Source organism: Amblyraja radiata, chromosome 7 (assembly GCF_010909765.2).
Source record: "Amblyraja radiata isolate CabotCenter1 chromosome 7, sAmbRad1.1.pri, whole genome shotgun sequence".
Lineage (NCBI taxonomy): Eukaryota > Metazoa > Chordata > Chondrichthyes > Rajiformes > Rajidae > Amblyraja > Amblyraja radiata.
This window is the reverse complement of record NC_045962.1, coordinates 26581364-26599637: the sequence shown is the minus strand read 5'-3', so window position 1 is coordinate 26599637 and position 18274 is coordinate 26581364. Positions and strand designations below refer to the sequence as shown.

Sequence of the window (18274 nt, the reverse complement as noted above, 5' to 3'; positions counted from 1 at the left end):
GAATCAAACTGCGTGCAGAATGGCAGTAATAAAACAAACTTTTTAAAGTACATTAATATTCGGAATGTTTAAGGAGAGAGGAGGAGAACTTCTTCAAAGTAAACATACCTTGAGGAGATTTCGCGAGAGAGGAGGAGCCTCACCCGCTGAGTTGTTCCAGCATTTTTGTCTACATTTAATATTCTGAATGTTATTTCATAAGAAAGGAATCGTTTGTAATTACAAGTCGAAATGATAAAGCCTTATCTTTAGTTATACATTAATTATTCTCTCCACAGATGCTGCCTGACCCACTGAGTTACCGCATCTAGACCTCACTATCTCCATCGCAGATAACTACTGACCGACATCTACTACAAACCCACTGACTCCCTGTGGCTATCTGGACTACACTTCTTCCCACCCTGCTTCCTGTAAGGACTCTATCCCATACTCCCAATTCCTCCGTCTATGCCGCATCAGCACCCAGGATGAGGTGTTCCAAACCAGGGCATCGGAGATGTCCTCATTCTTTAGGGAACAGGGGTTCCCCTCTTCGACTATAGATGAGGCTCTCACCAGGGTCTCTATATTCCGTAGCTCCACTCTCACTCCCCATCCCCCCACTCGTAACAAGGACAGAGTCCCCACTTGACCTCACCTTCCACCCCACTAGCCATCACATACAACATATAATCCTCCGATATTTTCACCACCTCCAACGGGATCCCACCACTGGCCACATCTTCCCATCTCCTCCCCTTTCTGCTTTCCGCAGAGACCATTCCCCCCGTAACTCCCTGGTCAATTTGTCCCTTTCCACCCAAACCCAGTACCCACTATGGTACTTTCCCTTGCAACCACAGGAAATGCTACACTTAAACTACTTTACCCAGAAGGAATGAGGTCTACCTGATCAAAATTGCACATGCCCACCACTGCAGTCATTTTGGAACCTCAGCGTCAAAAACCCAGTGCTGCTGAGTCCATTTTCATTCTCTATGTGGCAACAGGTTGTTTCAACTAAAGGGCAATAGAGCAGAGTCTGATTTATACTCTAACTTCAAATTGGTGCTCAACACATCGGTGCTCCACAGCAAGAATGTGTGGCTGAATTAAATATGGCTTTAGTCATACATTCCTTGAAATTTTGCTTTACATCAATTTTGGACGATTGAATATTCTATACGTATTATGTTTGGTTTCAATCTGAACAAATCGTGTATCTCCAAAATTCCTTCCCTAATGTTCTCTGTCCTACTGTTCTCTGATAAAGCATTCCTTGTAATCTACTCCAACAACATTTCCAGTTGTGTCCTAATACTTCTCATGGTAGCATGATCAAACAAGGTTTTTGACATTGATACAATGAAACTCCTTGTCACTTCCCAATAAAGTTAGAGCCGACACTATAACGTTCTTTCTTAGTCCAGAAAGTCACCCGATTGCCCGTAATATATAACATTGAGTAACTTATAAGCTATTGGGGTGGCACAACGGTGGAATAACTACCATGCTGCACCAGAGACCCAGGTTCGATCATGCCAATGGGTGCTGTCTGTGCAGAGAATGGCCTGTTTCCATGCTGTACCTCTAAACTATAATGTATTCTTTTAGAAATGTAATTAAAAAATACAGTTTCTTATCTGGGAAATCTTATAAAAATCCAAGGTGCCTGACAGTCCTACTCCATAACTGCATTATTTATTAACCTACACAGACCCAGTTAAAAAAATCTCATCTAAACAAAGGTCAGCGGATGGACTATTGAATTCTATTTAGTCATGAAGCATGGAAACAGGCGCTTCAGCCCAAATTGTCCATACCGACCAACATGTCCCATCTACATTAGTCCCACCTGCCTGCGTTTGGCCCATATCCCTCTAAACCTGTCCTATCTATGTACCTGCCCAAATGTTTCTTAAACGCTGCTATAGTACCTGCCTTAACTACCACCTCCTGCGGCTTGCTCGACTGCACCGACCGCGGGAGAAATAAAGAGGAAGAAGTTGGAATTTTTTGCCTTCCATCTCAATGAGGAATGTGGGGAATCCACTGTGGTGGATGTTTATGCTAACTTTTATGTATTTGTGTGTCTTTTTTTTGTATGGCTGTATTGTAATTTGCATAGCACTGGTACATGTGACAATAAACGACCTTCGAAACCTTTGTTCCATACACCCACCATCCTTTGTGTTGAAAACGTTACCCCTCAGGTTCTTATTAAATCTTTCCTGCCTCATCTTAAACCTATGTCCTCTGGTTCTCTATCTCCTCTACTTTGGGCAAGGGACTCTGCAGTTACTGTTCTTGCCTCAATAACTTTATCTGGCAGCTCATTCCACTGATCTATTCCTCTCATAATTTTGTACACCTCCATAAGATCACCCCTCATCCTCCTGCGCTCCAAGGAATATAGTCCTAGCCTGCTCAACCTCTCCATATAGTTCAGGCCGTCGAGTCCTGGCATAATTCTTGTAAATCTTCTCTGCATCCTATCCAGTTTGACCAAACTAAATGGTGCATCTAAACCTTCACCCAAAGGGGCTTCATGATGCCAAATATGCTTGAGCACGTACAAAACCTCATCTCATGATAAATAAATAAAGTATGTGGTCTCAGCATGAAGCATTGTGATGAAAATGCTCTAAATTGCCATAAATTATACAAGAAGCCTGATGATTTTCAGGCCAATCATTGAATTTAACCAGCAATGAATCCAATTTAAAGATAGCGTGATAGAGGTTCACAGTGTGACAGGAAGATTAGGATGGAAGGCTGGAAACAAACCAGTTTATTCCTTCAATGTAAAATTTTTACAGAATTTTTCATGGGGAAAGGGGTAAGAATTTCCAGATCTCTCTTTTTATACTGTGTAATATATATGAAGAAAAACATCATCACCTTCTCCTGTTGCAAATTCTGCAATGGACGTTCCATTGGTAATTGTTGGTTGAATTTCATTCACTCTACAATCCTCACTGGTGCTCGTGGAAATAGAGTGGTGTTGCAGCCTCTGATAAGCAACATTCTGTTTGTATCGACTGAGTAACATCAGTGATGAACCCGCAAGAATAATGCTACACAGTAATACCACCATCGTACTTATAACCTGTAAGTGACACACGTGGAAAGGAATCAGAAATATGTCCACACAGCTTTGAAAGCAAATTTGAAGGTCAAATTAACAGGAAGTACAGAATACAAGCCAACAAATATTTCTTCTGGTCAATATTCTTACTGTACATGGGTCATCATAATGGGCTTTTGCAACAGGAGGTCAAATTGTTTCCTTCCTTTTTGGATTCTAGATTCATCCAATGGGCAGATGAGATAAGTTTAACTTGGCATCATGTTCGACACAAACATTGTGTGCCAAAGGGCCCATGCTATGTTCTAAATTACTGTACAAATTTAAATTCTGCAACCACAACAGTGGGATTTAAACTCGTCACTGGATTGTTAGTCCTGGCCTCCATATGACTCGGGTTCTAACAGACACTGTGTATGTCTTAACTGCATCAGTCTTCCCAAAATGCATGAACTCAAGTTCCAGGATTAAATATCATCTGCCATTTCTCTACTTTTTACAATCAACTGATCAATATCATTCTGTAAACAAAAGACTATCTTCATTCCTATTAACAGTTTCCATATCTTCAGCAAATCTACTAATAATTACTCCCAAGTTCATATCCCGATCATTAATGTAAAAACAAACAGCAAGGATTCCAACACTGATCCCGAGGTTACTGGATCACAGACTTCCAATCCCATAAGCAGCTCCCGCCCATCGCCCTCTGCCCATCACCAAACTATCTTTAGATCCAAGCTTTCATTGGGGTAGGTGTGAAGATGTGGTGAAGAACAAGACTGGAGTCCAAGAAAGGGAATAAAATTGAATCCCTTCTTGGAGAGTTACACAGAGTTATAAAGGGATGGACAATGTAGAAACAAGGTACTGCAGACGCTGGTTCACACAAAATGACACAAATTGCTAGAGTAACTCAGCAGATCAGGTAGCATCTCTGGAGAATATGAATTGGTGATATTTTGGGTCTTCAGATGAAGGGATGGATGAACCTCCATTGTCTCAGCATTTCCAATATCACTAAACTGTGGAGGTTTCACTATAGACATTTATTGCTGACAAATATGGAAACATGTGGACATTTATTGTTCATCCCTAGAACAGCTATGGAAACTACTGTCACACAGTTCCACTATCCCAGATTCAGTGCTGACCTCAAGTGCTGTCTGTGGAGAGTTTGCATGTTCTCCCTGTGACCACAAAGATTTCTTCACAGGGCTCAGTTTCCTACCACATCCCAAAGACATACAGGTTGGCTACTGTAAACCTCAAGATAGCAATCGGCAAAAAAAACTAAATGGTTTGAAGGTAGTGCAAGGTATGAAAGTGAGGAATGCTTTCTGGAACTCATCCGACCAATACCTGGATCAGGATTTTTTTTAGATCCTAAAGTGTAAGAATAATTGCTCAATTTAGAGAGATAATGCGAGTAGTGTCAAAATTTAGTTAAAGGGCTTTCTCACGGTGCGACCTGACGCAAGACTTAACAAGAGTTTAACATCGTGGGAACCTCCTGCGATAACAGTACGGCATTCGTGGACCACCGAGGACCTCCGTGGCGCTAACGGCAGGTAGTCGTGTAACTTTGTAAGGTCGGGAGAAAATTCAAAATTTTTTGAATTTCTCCAAGAGTGACTTGAGCACTTTTTGGTGAGCGTTGCAACATTAATAATAATAATAAATTTTATTTATGGGCGCCTTTCAAGAGTCTCAAGGACAACATTGTATGAACGCAGATGCCAGTGCGATATCCGTGCGATATCCGTAATGACTCTTGCGGGTACCGTGGGAACTCCCGCGAACGGTAAACCCGGAAGCTGGACAGAGGGGACAGAAGGTGAGTAAAAAAGGTGTTCTCAATATCCTTTATAAATGTCTGTATGTTAATATGTGTGTCTTTTCCTCTTGGGCATAACTTTGTTTCTGTTGGTGGCTCCACATTTTATGATAGCCTGAAGTGTGATAAAGCTTTTACCTCAGCAGTTTGATTGTCAGTGCTTGTTTACCTCATTGTTAAATAAATATATTTTTTACTATCAGCTTGATGTCTGCAATTCTTCATTAACACATCACTACAAGATGAATGTCTCTAATGTTATAATCCCTCTCATGCTGAAACACAAAATAGTTGAAGGGAGGTGATATAATCACATTTTCATTAAGTTTCATTAATGAGTGTTCAGGTCCATCAATTGTTGAGCTATTTAAACGTTTGAAAGTTTCACCTCTCGGTAGAAAATAAAATAAGCCAATCAGCACGGTAAATGTGAGACAAAGTCTTTATTCCTATTTGACAATATAAAAAGACGACTTCTTGCACATATTGAGAGAAGGTGCATCACACCAAACATTTGTCTATAAAAGGGCCTCGCAAACACGAAAATCAACAAATGAGGCACGCGAGATTATTTAAAACACATTATATCCATCAACCTCCGCTACAAGCGTGAACTCAGGCATTTAAAGGGACAATGCAATGTTTTAAACGCCAGGTTTTGCGGACGAACATCTTATAGGAAGCACTTTTCAGAGGACAACACTAGGAAGTCAGCTTATAACATGCAGTAGTGTTCCTGTGGTCGGCTACCCATCAATATAGCTGTCCTGCCACGGCACACTCCCCAATTGTGAATTGTAGTAAGCGCAGAGATGGTCTCTTTGCTCTTTCACACTGGATGTGCCCGAGTTACCTTTCAAACGCTGCAGTGAGACCATTTTCAACTTGTTCGCACCACTTCTCCAAGCACCTAGTGTTACTTCCCCTGTGTCACTGTCCACTATGTCACCATCCTGGATGGATGTTGCTGATCCAGCAGCTGCACCTCTCAATCGGATCAGGTTGTGCAGAACACATGCTGCATATACTATACTCTCCACATTCTTGGGCCTCTGCTCCATTGTCTTGAGCAAGCATCTAAATCTGTTTGCCAAGATGCCAAAATAAATTTTTACTACCCTCCTGGCCCTTGACAGCCTGTAATTGAAGATCCTCTGTTCCCTAGTTAGATTCCTCTGTGGATATGGCTTCATAATCCAGGGCCGTAGTGCAAAGGCTTCATCAGCAACCATCGCATATGGGATGTCCGGGCTGTCTTCTCCTGACAGAGGTTCTGGATCAGGCATGCCTGCTGTTCCACCTTCCATTTTCTTTCCAAGCCAGGTTTCTTTCCAAATCCGGCCATCACCAACACTTCCAGGTGTGCCCACATTCACATACAGGAAGTTGTAGTTATAATCAACCACCGCCATGAGTACAATTAAGTGGAATTTCTTGTAATTGAAATAATTTGATCCACCTCCGGGTGGTTTACGAATTGCCACATGCTTGCCATCCAAAGCCCCACATGTGTGAGCAAAGTTCCACCTGTTTTCAAACCCCAGTGCAACTCTCTTCCACGCATCTGGTGTACTGGGGCATTCCATCACTTCAGCTGAATAAAATTGGATGATCGCCTCACAGGTTTCTCGGACAATACCACAGATGCTGTTGGTGGCGACAAGAAAGTTGTAAGATAGACTTTTATAAGAATCGCCTGAGGCCAAGTAGCGGAGGGTGATTGCTATGCGCAAACCTGGTTCCAGTGCCTTTCTCATTACAGTGTCAGTCTTCTTCAGCAGAGGTCTCAAATTATTCTTCAGCTCATTAAAGAGCTCGGGTGAAATTCTGACAAAGTTTTTGAATGCACTTTTATCCTCTTCGCACAGCACATTAAGCAGTTGCTCATATTGTCCAAATTGAGGTCTCCGTTGAAACATGGGCTTAACCCAGTGAGACTTCCTCTTAATTCTCGTTTTAATTAATCTCACCCTTCTGCCTTCACGCAAGCGTTTTCGATGCACATGTTGCGCTAATGCATACAGCGCGTCAATGAAAATAACAACCAGCCTGTACTCGAACCAACTTTGTATAGGCATGTCTGCAAATGAGCCAATTCTACGAGCGGAGGATATTTATATAGTGTGTGAAAAAAAGTGACATCATTTGTGCCACGTGATTAACTACACTACAGTCCACGATGTTCATTCACGATTAACGGGAAAGATCGGGAGACGGACAAGTCACTCGCACAAATGACAGAATTGCCGAGTACCGTGGGAACTCTTTATCTACCCCCCGTTATATCGTGCGGAACTCGTGCTGGACCACGACCACTTCACTCTGGTGACATCTTGCGTCAGGTCGCACCGTGAGAACCGGCCATTAGGGAGTTTAGTGAGACATGAAGGAGACCAGTCCACATATTAGACAGAAATGTTAGTAAACAGATTAATGAGTCTACAGTGAGAAATCTTGAAGGTCAGATGGAGGGCGCACAGACTTCCAAGCCAAAAGACATCTATCAAACATTCCTAAATAATTGGGAGATTTGCTCTTACCTGATAATTTCCATAAAAGAATGCTGAATCACCCAATGATTGCATATCTGGATGACCAATAATTAATAGGATCCCCACAATGAATGCTGGTATCCTAGTAAAACAAAAAAGACATTGGAATAACAAATCAATAATTCACTGCTATAAGGAAAAGATACATTATTTGAGATGTTCATCATAAAAGATTATTATTGCACCCATACCAGCAAACGTCAAAATAGTAAAATTATTTGCAGGTTTCCCAACCAATGGATGAGATGATAACATGTACATCTCAATTTCAATCTCAGCACTGAAACGCAACTTAACTGATTTATTAAACTGCTCATAGAGAAAGGTGACCCAAAGATTTACAGGCATTTTACAGGGACATATAACATCAGGAAAACAATGAACAGTGACCCATAGAAAGGCCATAATGTTTGAGGGAGTTCATTGATTTCTTGCAGCCATTGATTCAAAAATCTTTCCCCAATATTTATCAGGGGAAAGCAGAAAACTAGAGTTGACCCTTCAACCAGAAGCCAAGGAGGATGCGTCTGACCACAAATGTTTAGCTAAAGAGCAAGTTTTAAAGAGTCTCAAAGGAGAAAGGGGTAAAGGGGAGGTTGAGATTCCAGAACAAAAGCAGCTGAAGTTGGACAACAGTGCAATGATTAGATTCAGACTTATCCTCTGCTCACAAATAAGAAGCTAAGACGCGTCAAGTTGAGAATCGTGCATCAGCCTGGTGACAAAGTCCTTTCTCATCAATCACTCTGTAATTCCCTAAGTTGATTTGAAACCAACACAAAGATAATTTGTCTATTCTATCCTTTGGTTTAAGATCGTTACAGATATTTTGGCTTTGACTTCAGCATAAAGATGCTAGGTCTATTATCATTGAGAAGTCCGTCTGAAGAAGGATCCCGACCCGAAATGTCATCTATCCGTGATCTCCAGGGATGCTGCCCGACTGCTGAGTAACTCCAGCACTGAGTCTTCTTCTGTCAATCAGCATCTGCAGTTCCTTATTTCTACAATACCTCTAGTTTTTTCCTCCTTTAATTGAGCTACCCTCCACCATTCATAACTGAATGCAGTAGAATTGTGGATCTTTGATTTGACCCGTTGTTTAGGTACAGCAAAAACCATTTTTATTGCTTGCCATCCAGTTCGCCAAAAGATTATACATGATTACAATCAAGTTGTCCACAGTGTACAGATACAGGATAAATGGTATTACGTTTAGTGCAAGATAAAGTCCAGTGAAGTCCGATTATAGACAGACTGAGGGTCTCCAAAAGGTAGAAAACGATCAGGACCACTCTCTAGTTGGTGATAGGATGCAGTGAAGTAAGTGAAGCAAACAGTCACCTCACCATTGCAGAGACCTTGTCTGTACTCTCTAGTGGATGGGAAAATCCTATCTCTCCACTACAAAGAACAGGAGTTATTTATTGTGCCTTGGTGAATATTTACTCCACACTCAAACCTCAACAAACCGAATATTTGCTCTGTTGTTATTTATGGAGAATGTTCCTTCTATAAATTGTATGTCATGTTTTTTCTTACAGCATATACTCAAAGTTCCTTCACTAACAGGAAAATGCCTTGGGATGTCCCAAGCTCTTGAAAATTGTTATGCAATGTAAATATTTTCAATTGGCTACAATTTGATAAGTATGCCCTGAACAAGATGGGCAAGACTGAACAAGATGGGCAAGACTGAACAAGATGGGCAAGACTGAACAAGATGGGCAGCACATTGGCACAGAGTTAGAATTGCTGCCTTGCAGCACCAGAGACCCGGGTTTGATCCTGTCTACGGGTGCAGTCTGTACGGAGTTTGTACATTCTCCCTGTGACCGCGTGGGTTTTTTCCGGGTGCTCCGGTTTCCTCCCAGACTCCAGAGACGTACATGTTTGTAGTTTAATTGGCTTCGGTAAGTTGTAATATTGTCCCTAGTGTGTGTAGTTTAGAGCACAGGGTGATTGCTGGTCTGCATGTATTCAGCAGGCCGAAGGGCCTGTTTCCATGCTGTATCTCTAAAGTTTTAGAATTGCAAGTTGCAGTTCTGCAGAGAAGCGCCAACTGTTCAAAGGTTTCAAAGCTCTTTTATTGTCACGTGATCCAATTAAGGTACAGTGATATTCGAATTACCATACAGCCATACGAAAAAAAGCAACAAGACACACAACTACATAAAAGTTAACATAAACATCCACCACTGTGGATTCCCCACATACCTCACTGTGATGGAAGGCAATAAAGTCTAATATTCTTTCCTGTGCCAACCACATCCAAATCTACACACTGCAACACAGACTTTGGAGATACGATGAAGGCCTGATACCAGTGGGCTCTCAACACGCCTGGAGGGGGGGTCCATGGTGAGAGACTTAAAGCACTTAGCATCTGGATTCAACTTTATGCCAACTTTGTAGGAAAAGGAAGGGTGACGTTTTGGGTCTTCTTCAGACTCCAGGAAGGAAAACAGAATGGAAGTCAACTGTAGGAATGAGCTGCTGAGCTGCAGCAGATTTGACTGGTTATGCTCTGTGGGTGGGTGGCGTGGGTGCAAGGTGTGGGGATTTCCAAGCAAAGCCTAAACCAAGCTTCAAATGCACCTATCCAATGTTTCTATTGCTGAGTGAGAAAATAAGATCTGATGGAGATGGGAAAACATTATTTTACATTAAAATTATGGACAGAATAGTAGTTATCGTCAGTCTGTCCTAATTCCATTGTCTTGGAATTTGCTCGGGTTTCACTAGCAATTCTACCTCGAGAGGCAGTGAGCTTTGGTCATCCACACTCCTACAGAATCCCAAACCTACTTGAGTTCCAAAACAAACTTGAGCTGTGCTCTGCTGTGGACCTTGCCGAGAAGCTCTTGGATGAGTTGGTGTAGAAAGGAACTATAGATGCTGGTTTATACCAAAGATAGACACAAAGTGCTGGAGTAACTCAGCGGGTCACACAGCACATCTGGAGAAAAATGGGTGAGGTTTCGGGTAGTAACACTTTCAGTCTGAAGAAGCACTGTGTCTATCTTGGATGAGGTTATTCATTTGACTAAGGAACATTGGGGCAATGGGGAAGGAGATTTAATTTTAATTATCAGTGGTTTGTTTCACAGTTTAATTGTTTAAAACCATTTTATCCGGCTTGTGACTATTTAATTTTTGTTTAGTTCATTGGGATTCAAATAGAGAGCTTTGATAGTCAGCAAAACTGGACAAAGGGCTTTTCCTGCTGTCAAAGGCTTCCAGAGGAATTTTGTGGTGGGAATTGTTCTGGCCAGGCCCTGTCAACCTACGACATTGATTTCAATCCAGATTCCAATTCCACTGGGGCTCATCTCATGGTCCTAACTCCAAGAAATTGGCATCCAAACCCTGCAAAGGGAATCTCATGGGGGAAAAAGTACGGCACAATGGCTTTGTTGTTAGAGCTGCTGCCTCGCAGTGCCAGAGACCCGGGTTCAATCCTGATCTCAGGTGCTATGCGTGTGGAGTTTTGTACGTTCTCCGTGACCGTGTGGGTTTCCCCCGGGTGCTCCATTTTCCTTCCACATCACAAAGACATGCAGGTTTGTAGGTTAATTGGCCGCTATGAATTGCCCCTAGTGCGTGGGGAGTGGATGCAAAAGTGGAATAACATGGAACTAGTGTGAACAGGTGATTGATGGTCAGAGTGGACTCGGCGGGCCAAAAGGCCCATTTCCAAGCTGCATCTTTCAATTAATCAAAGGTGACAAGTGCAGCCCATTCAAGGACATCTGGATCATTTATATTAGAAAGCAAGTAAAGAGATATCACTTCCCTCTAAAAGACACAGAGTGCTGGAATAACTCAGCAGTATCTCTGGAGAACATGGATAGGTGACATTTCAGATTGGGATCCTTCTTCAGACCCGACCCGAAACATCACCTATCCAAGTTTTCTGTAGATGTTGCCTGATTGAGTAACTCCAGCACTTTGTGTTTTTGATTTTGTAAACCAGCATCTGCAGTTCCTTGTGTCTTCACTCTCCCATTTGTTGATGATTTTAAAAAATTGCCACCCAAATGTAATTTTTTGCAGCCACAATATCTGCAAAGTATCTCGGCATCAGGGCAAAGATTCAATATAAACGTTCTCTTACCCCCATCCAGCAACAATGAAGAACCCTTTGTGCTCAGAAATATTTTTCTCCAACAGAAATAACGATAGTGCTATCAAACCTGATAAAGTAATTTACAAGAAGTCAGTTCGTGCATTGCAATTACCATTCATATATTTATCAGAACTTTAATTATTATAACAGCAGATCAAATTGATTCTCCTGTTCTTAAAAAATCAAATAATTGATCAATTTATCTGCAAGCATTTAGAATTTTTATGATGTTAGCAATCTGAAAGTTTACAGGAGAAAGCACCACTATACAGGGCCACATGTCTGGACCTCAATTGGTGCAGGAAAAGGGGAAAGGTATTTGATGGAATTAAAACAAAAAATGTCAAAGAAACAGTGAGGCAAGGAAGTTAGAGATCAGGAAAGGATGATGCAAATGCATCAAGAGAGAAAAGGCAGTAGACAGTAAAGTTATGCAGTAGGAATACAATCAAGAAAGCAAGTGGGGTCATTGATAAACGACATATCAAAAATGGCCAAATAATCACATAAATTATATTTTACGATTGAGGTATGCCAAATGAAAATGTCAACGCAGCTGTTAAGTGTTTGGATAAATCACAAATAAACTGTAAATGGTGGATTTTAAAACAAAAACAGAAAATGTTGGAAAATCATTAGTCAAATAGCATCTGGGGAAAAAGGGTAATTTTCTGCTCATTTTTTAAATGGTCTACATTCTAGGCACCTTACCTGTCCATACATATGCACTATACAGTGAACTATACAGCACAATGAATCCCAGAACTTGACCAAGAAGACTATTTTGTTTGATGATAACATACCACACGATCATTCCTATACAGATCATACACTGGAAAACAATTTTAAAAGTAACAATGTAAATATATTTTCTATTGACAGTGTATACAATATTCACTATGTGAGCAAAAGAATCAGACTTTTCAATTTTCTTCTACAGTCAAATTAATTACATTCACTGCAGGCAAAAGAGACTACAGATACTGGAATCTTGAGCTAAACACAAAGTGTTGGAAGAACTCAGCAGGTCAGGTAGCATCTGTGGAGGGTAATACATAATTGATGTTTCGGGTCGGGACCCTTCAGTTGGGGTGACATCTCAACACATCAATTGGTTATTTCTCATCATAGATGCAGCTGACCCACTAAGTTCCTTCAGCAGTTTGTTTTTTGCTTTGGATTTCCTTCATTCTCTGGGTCCTGCTGAACATCAGAACTTATACCTTTTTTGTAAATGCAATCATGGCACACGACTATTATTGGGAGGCCTGCATTTACCGCCCACTTATTGGGATGCTGCAGGGGAACTTCCTTTTAGACTTCCTAGGCCATTCAGCAGAGCAGTTGAGTTAAGGGCAAATCTGGAATCATATAAAAGCCAATCTAGGTAAGAAGGGTCCCGACCGAAACGTCATCTGTACATTCCCTCTACAGATGCTGCCAGATCCACTGAGTTACTCCAGCACTTTGCATTTTGCTCAAGATTCCAGCATCTGCAGTTCCTTGTGTCTCCGAGTAAGAAGAGCATGTTTAGTTTCCTCAGTAGACATTTATGAACTAGTCGTGCTTGAAGAACAATCCAAGAATTTCCAGAAAAACTATTATTGATACTACCTTTTTATCCCAGATTTATTTATTTGGCTGACCTCAATTTATAAATTGCCATGGTGGTATTTAAACTCATATCACCAAATGTCTGAATTTATCTATCCAGTAATATAACTGAATGAATGATAAATGAATTTATCTATCCAGTAATATAACTGAATATAATATAAATGAATTGCCTCATATTGTGTTTTGAATTGAATTCTGTCTTTAATTTGTGTACTAGTCATGTCTCTACTATTTATTTCATTCCGCTTACATGTTTTTCCTCTACTTGCTAAATTTTTGTAAGGTGTCCTTGAGACTCTTGAAAGGCCCCCATAAATAAAATGTATTATTATTATTATTATAACCACTGTGATACGTTTAAAGGAGGTTCTGTCTAAATAAAAAGTGGTGATAAGACAGCTTTGAGGTTTATGTGACCTACGTGAACATTAGCATGCATTTGATCAAGCCCCATGTGGCAGATTCATTAGAGATGTAAAGGTAGGAAATTGGATCCAACATTGGCGGACTTGCAGGAAGCAAAGGTGAACAGATGCTCAAACAACTCCAAAGATAGTGCGCAATGGGGTTCCACAAGGTTCAGAGCTGGAAGCTTCATTTTTTTAAATTACATAGGTAAATGATTTAGATTTAAAAGTAGGGGACATGATTACAAGACAGTCAAGTAATATAAAATCCACCTATGTAGTGGATGTTCAGGATGAAATCTCCAGACCAGCAAAATATCGATGAAAAGATGAAAAGTGAGAAATTGAGTTTAATTTGTGAAATATTACATTTTGGGATGACAAGCAAGGAATGGAAATAGGATTAATGAGAGAGGCATGAGAGGAGATTTCTGGGGCCTTGACAGAGATTTTTTGTACCCTATCCAGTCACAGACCAGATCTGAAAGGACTGGAGCATAGCCAACGTTATTCCTTTGTTTAACAGTCACCATGGCTTTACGTGGGGTAGGTAATGACTTACAAACTTGAGTTAGGTTCGTGAGGATGATGATTGATGAGGGCAGGGCAGTAGATGTATGTACATGGACTCTAGTAAGACATTTAACAAAGTCCCTCATGGTAGGCTAATCCTGAAGATTAAGATACATGGATCCAGGGTGACCTGGTAGATTGGATTCAAAATTGACATCTACAGAAGACAGAGGGTCGTTGTGATGCGGTGTTTCTCTGACTGGAAGACCCGTGATGTTCGCAGGGATCAGTGCTGTTATTTCTGTTCATGATATGGATAATTTGGACAAAAATGTTGATGCCTCAAAGCACAGAATATAGAGCAGGGATGACATACTGATTAGGCCATACTTAGAGTACTGCATGCCGATCTAGACATCACATCACAGGAAAGTTGTAATGACATGCGGAAGGGCTCAGGAAAGAATAACAAGGATAGAGCAGTTTACTTATGCGGAAAGATTCGCTAAGATGTGTTGATTCCTTTGGAACAGAGAGATTGAATAGAGATCTAATCAATGTACCTAAAATCTGACACCTGACATGGACAGGATGGATAGATAGGGATAGATAGGGAATAAAGACTGAAAGATAAGGAGAGGTTGAGAACAAAGTTGTAATCTAGAATTTACTGTCTGCAAGAACCATAAAGATACTTGTTCATTTTGCAATTAAAAATATCTGCCAGGCAGATGGACGAGTGTAGAACCTGGCAGTTCATCAGAATGTGGTGGAAATACATAAAAATGGCATAATTATTAGATGAGTGTAGATGGGTGGACGATGTGGACTTGTTGGACAGAAGAGCCTGTTTCTATGCTGTATCTCTCTCTGACTCTCTAATGCACCAGGGAGTTTGCAATAAATTAATAATAATAATAATACATTTTATTTATGGGCGTCTTTCAAGAGTCTCAAGGACACAAAAATTTAGCAGGTAGAGGAAAAACATGTAAGGGGAATGAAATAAATAGTAGAGACATGACTAGTACACAAAGTAAAGACAGAATTCAATACAAAACACAATATGAGGCAATTAATGCACAGATGAAAAGGGAGGGGGATGTGGGGCTAAGGATAGGCAGAGGTGAAGAGATGGGTCTTGAGGCGGGACTGGAAGATGGTGAGGGACACGGAATTGCGGATCAGTTGGGGGAGGGAGTTCCAGAGCCTGGGAGCTGCCCTGGAGAAGGCTCTGTCCCCAAAACTGCGGAGGTTGGACTTATGGATGGAGAGGAGACCGGCTGATGTGGATCTGAGGGACCATGAGGGTTGGTAGGGGGGAGAGGAGGTCAATGAGATATGGGGGGGCCAGATGGTGGAGGGCTTTGTAGGTGAGGATCAGGATTTTGTAGTTGATCCGGTGAGAGATGGGAAGCCAGTGAAGTTGTTTGAGGACTGGAGTGATGTGATGCCAGGATTTGGTGTGGGTGATGAGTCGGGCGGCTGCGTTCTGGACCAGTTGGAGTCGGTTGATGTAGGTGGAGCTGATGCCAAGGAGAAGTGAGTTGCAGTAGTCCAGTCGGGAGGAGATGAAGGCATGGATGAGTCTTTCAGCAGCGGGAGGTGTGAGAGAGGGTCTGAGTTTGGCGATGTTGCGGAGATGAAAGAAGGAGGTTTTAATGACATGGCGGATGTGAGGCTCAAGGGAATTAGCAAGTATGATGTTTAATAAAGACACAAGAGTCTGCTGATGCTGGAATCTTGATCAAAACAAAACTACTGGAGGAATTCAACGGGTCAGGCAACATCATAGGAGGAAAATGCATATATGGACGATGGTCTTGCAAAAGGGCTCCAATTGTAAACATTGTCGTCCACTTCCCTTCACAGATGCTGCCTGACCCACTCAGTTCCTCCAGTCGTTTGTTTTTCGTACAAGAATGAAGCTTAGCTGTTTTAACATTATTCTTAACACAGATGCATCAGAATGTTGAACTATATTCAGTTACGCATCCAAGCCGATGAAAGATTGCTATTTTAAAGAGAAAACTCAATAAAATAGCAATTTAAAAAAAACTGCTGTTGGCAAAACCAAAATAGAAAATGCTAGAAAGATTTGGCAAGTCGGGGAGCATCTGTGAAAAAAGGAACAGAGTTAATATTTCAGGTCAATTACTTTCCTCAAGATTTCAGCCATAACAGAATATACTTTGTGTTATAAAGAAACATTTCATTATTGATCCAATTTATTTTGATTCAAGTTTGCAATATTGGCAGGAAGAATTTATACCCATCAGCCCAATTACTTCTAAGTAAAAGCAGTCACAAAGCAATCACAATAATGTACCATTAAATATCCTTACCTGTGCAATTAGCAAGTTGAGAGTATATAAATGAGGCAGCTGTTTAAATCTCTTATTCAATAGCATGACAGCTACTGTCCAGATCTACAGAAAGAACAAAACTGTGCATGCATAAACGGTTTCAAATTAAAATGGACAAAGTGACTATCTCAATTGTTATAAAGAGTATCAGAGAAACAACAGAATCATTGCAATTTTAATTAATGGGCAAATATTTGCATCTCTCAGTGTTGCTGCTGGTAAACCTGGGGATATTCTGCTTTATCGTGCTTGTACTGGAGAACAAAAGGGTGCAGATTCTTGAATCTGATAGGAAAAGGTGAACCAAATTAGGAGGGATGGTGGCAGATAGGTACATCAGTGGGAGGAGAGAGGAGGAAAGGGGAGTGGTGTGGGTAGTGAGCAGTGGCTCCTGCAACTCTCCTTTCTTTGTTCCAGATCCCCCCACATACAGTCCCTTGTGTCTTCATTAACCTTGTTAGAGCCGTGTTTAGACCAGATTAGTTAAGAACAGAATTCCTGCCCTGAAGAAGGGTGGGTTTTTAATAAAGTTCCAATAGTTTTGTGGTCACTATTAATAACATTTGCTGTTTCTAAGCTTTTAAATTCCAGAATGTTCACTGAATTTCAATTCTGTAGCTATGCCATTATAGAATTTCAACTTCCATTGGATTGTTAGTCCTGCCGTGAGTCAACATCAATCATTTTCTTGTTTTTATCAGCTTTTTTTTTTAAAGCAGTATCTATAATAAGTCTGAAGAAGGGTCGAGACCCAAAACATCACCAATTCCTTTTCTTCAGAGATGCTGCCTGACCCGCTAAGTTACTCCAGCTTTTTGTGTCTATAATCACTAGACTGCCTTAAATGTTTGGTTGTGATTTTTTATGATTTGAATTTTATACATCTAACTAAAACAATTACACTTATGGCATATTCTTTACACTTGTAACAAATAAATCAATGGTATCAATTTTGGATGTAAAATATATCACTGGCTTCATTGATAAAAAAATCTAAGAAAATTTAAGTTGACAATTTGGAAAAAAAAAGATAATTTTAACTAGGATTAACAGCAATCCTTAACTGCAATAAATGGAAAAAAATAATAATTTGTATAATTGTTAAAATGTCAGTAAATGCTCATGTTAGATTGACAGGCAAGACAGGTAAGAATAAGGAACCTTTGATGATGAGAGAAATTGAGGCTGCTCGGGAAAAGAAAGAGGTGTGGGTGATGTACAGGCAACTGGGATTAACTGGAAGAATTAACTAGGGGAAGGAGGAGCATACTTAAAAAGTAAATCAAGAAGGCAAAATGGAACACGAGTTAACTCTAACTCAGATTAACTATATTGAGGGGAAAAGGATGAGGAGAGAGATAGTAGGGCCCCTCAGAAACTAAAGTGATTATCTTTATGTGGTCAAAAAGTGGGAGAGGTTGGGCAGGCTAGAGGCTTATTCTTTCGAATACGGGAGGTTGAGGGATGATCATAGAGGTGTATAACATCATGAGGGGAATAGGTAGGGTGAATGCACAGTCCTTTTTCTTGGGATGGCGGAATCAAAAACTAGAGAGCATCGGTTTAAGATGAGAATGAAAGATTTAAAAGGAAGCTCAGCGGCAACTATATTACACAGAGAATTGAGAGTGTATGGAATGAGCTGCCATATAAAGTTTTCAAGAAGGAACTGCAGATGCTGGAAGATCGAAGGTACACAAAAATGCTGGAGAAACTCAGCGGGTGCAGCAGCATCTATGGAGCGAAGGAAATAGGCGACGTTTCGGGTCGAAACCCTTCTTCA

The 18274-nt window shown here is 40.8% G+C and overlaps 1 protein-coding gene across 4 annotated transcripts in view; it reads right to left on the bottom strand.

The window, feature by feature from the left end:
* The window catches only part of gpr155 (G protein-coupled receptor 155), a 69255-nt gene that overhangs the window by 15481 nt on the left and 35500 nt on the right, over positions 1-18274 (bottom strand). For all 4 annotated transcript variants that reach the window (XM_033023927.1, XM_033023924.1, XM_033023926.1 and 1 more), the window contains exons 6-10: positions 16471-16554; positions 12300-12420; positions 11577-11655; positions 7448-7541; positions 2884-3091 (exon numbers count right to left, since the gene is read on the bottom strand). In XM_033023927.1, the coding sequence (XP_032879818.1) occupies positions 2884-3091; positions 7448-7541; positions 11577-11655; positions 12300-12420; positions 16471-16554 (586 nt within the window). The remainder of the gene's footprint in view (positions 1-2883; positions 3092-7447; positions 7542-11576; positions 11656-12299; positions 12421-16470; positions 16555-18274) is intronic.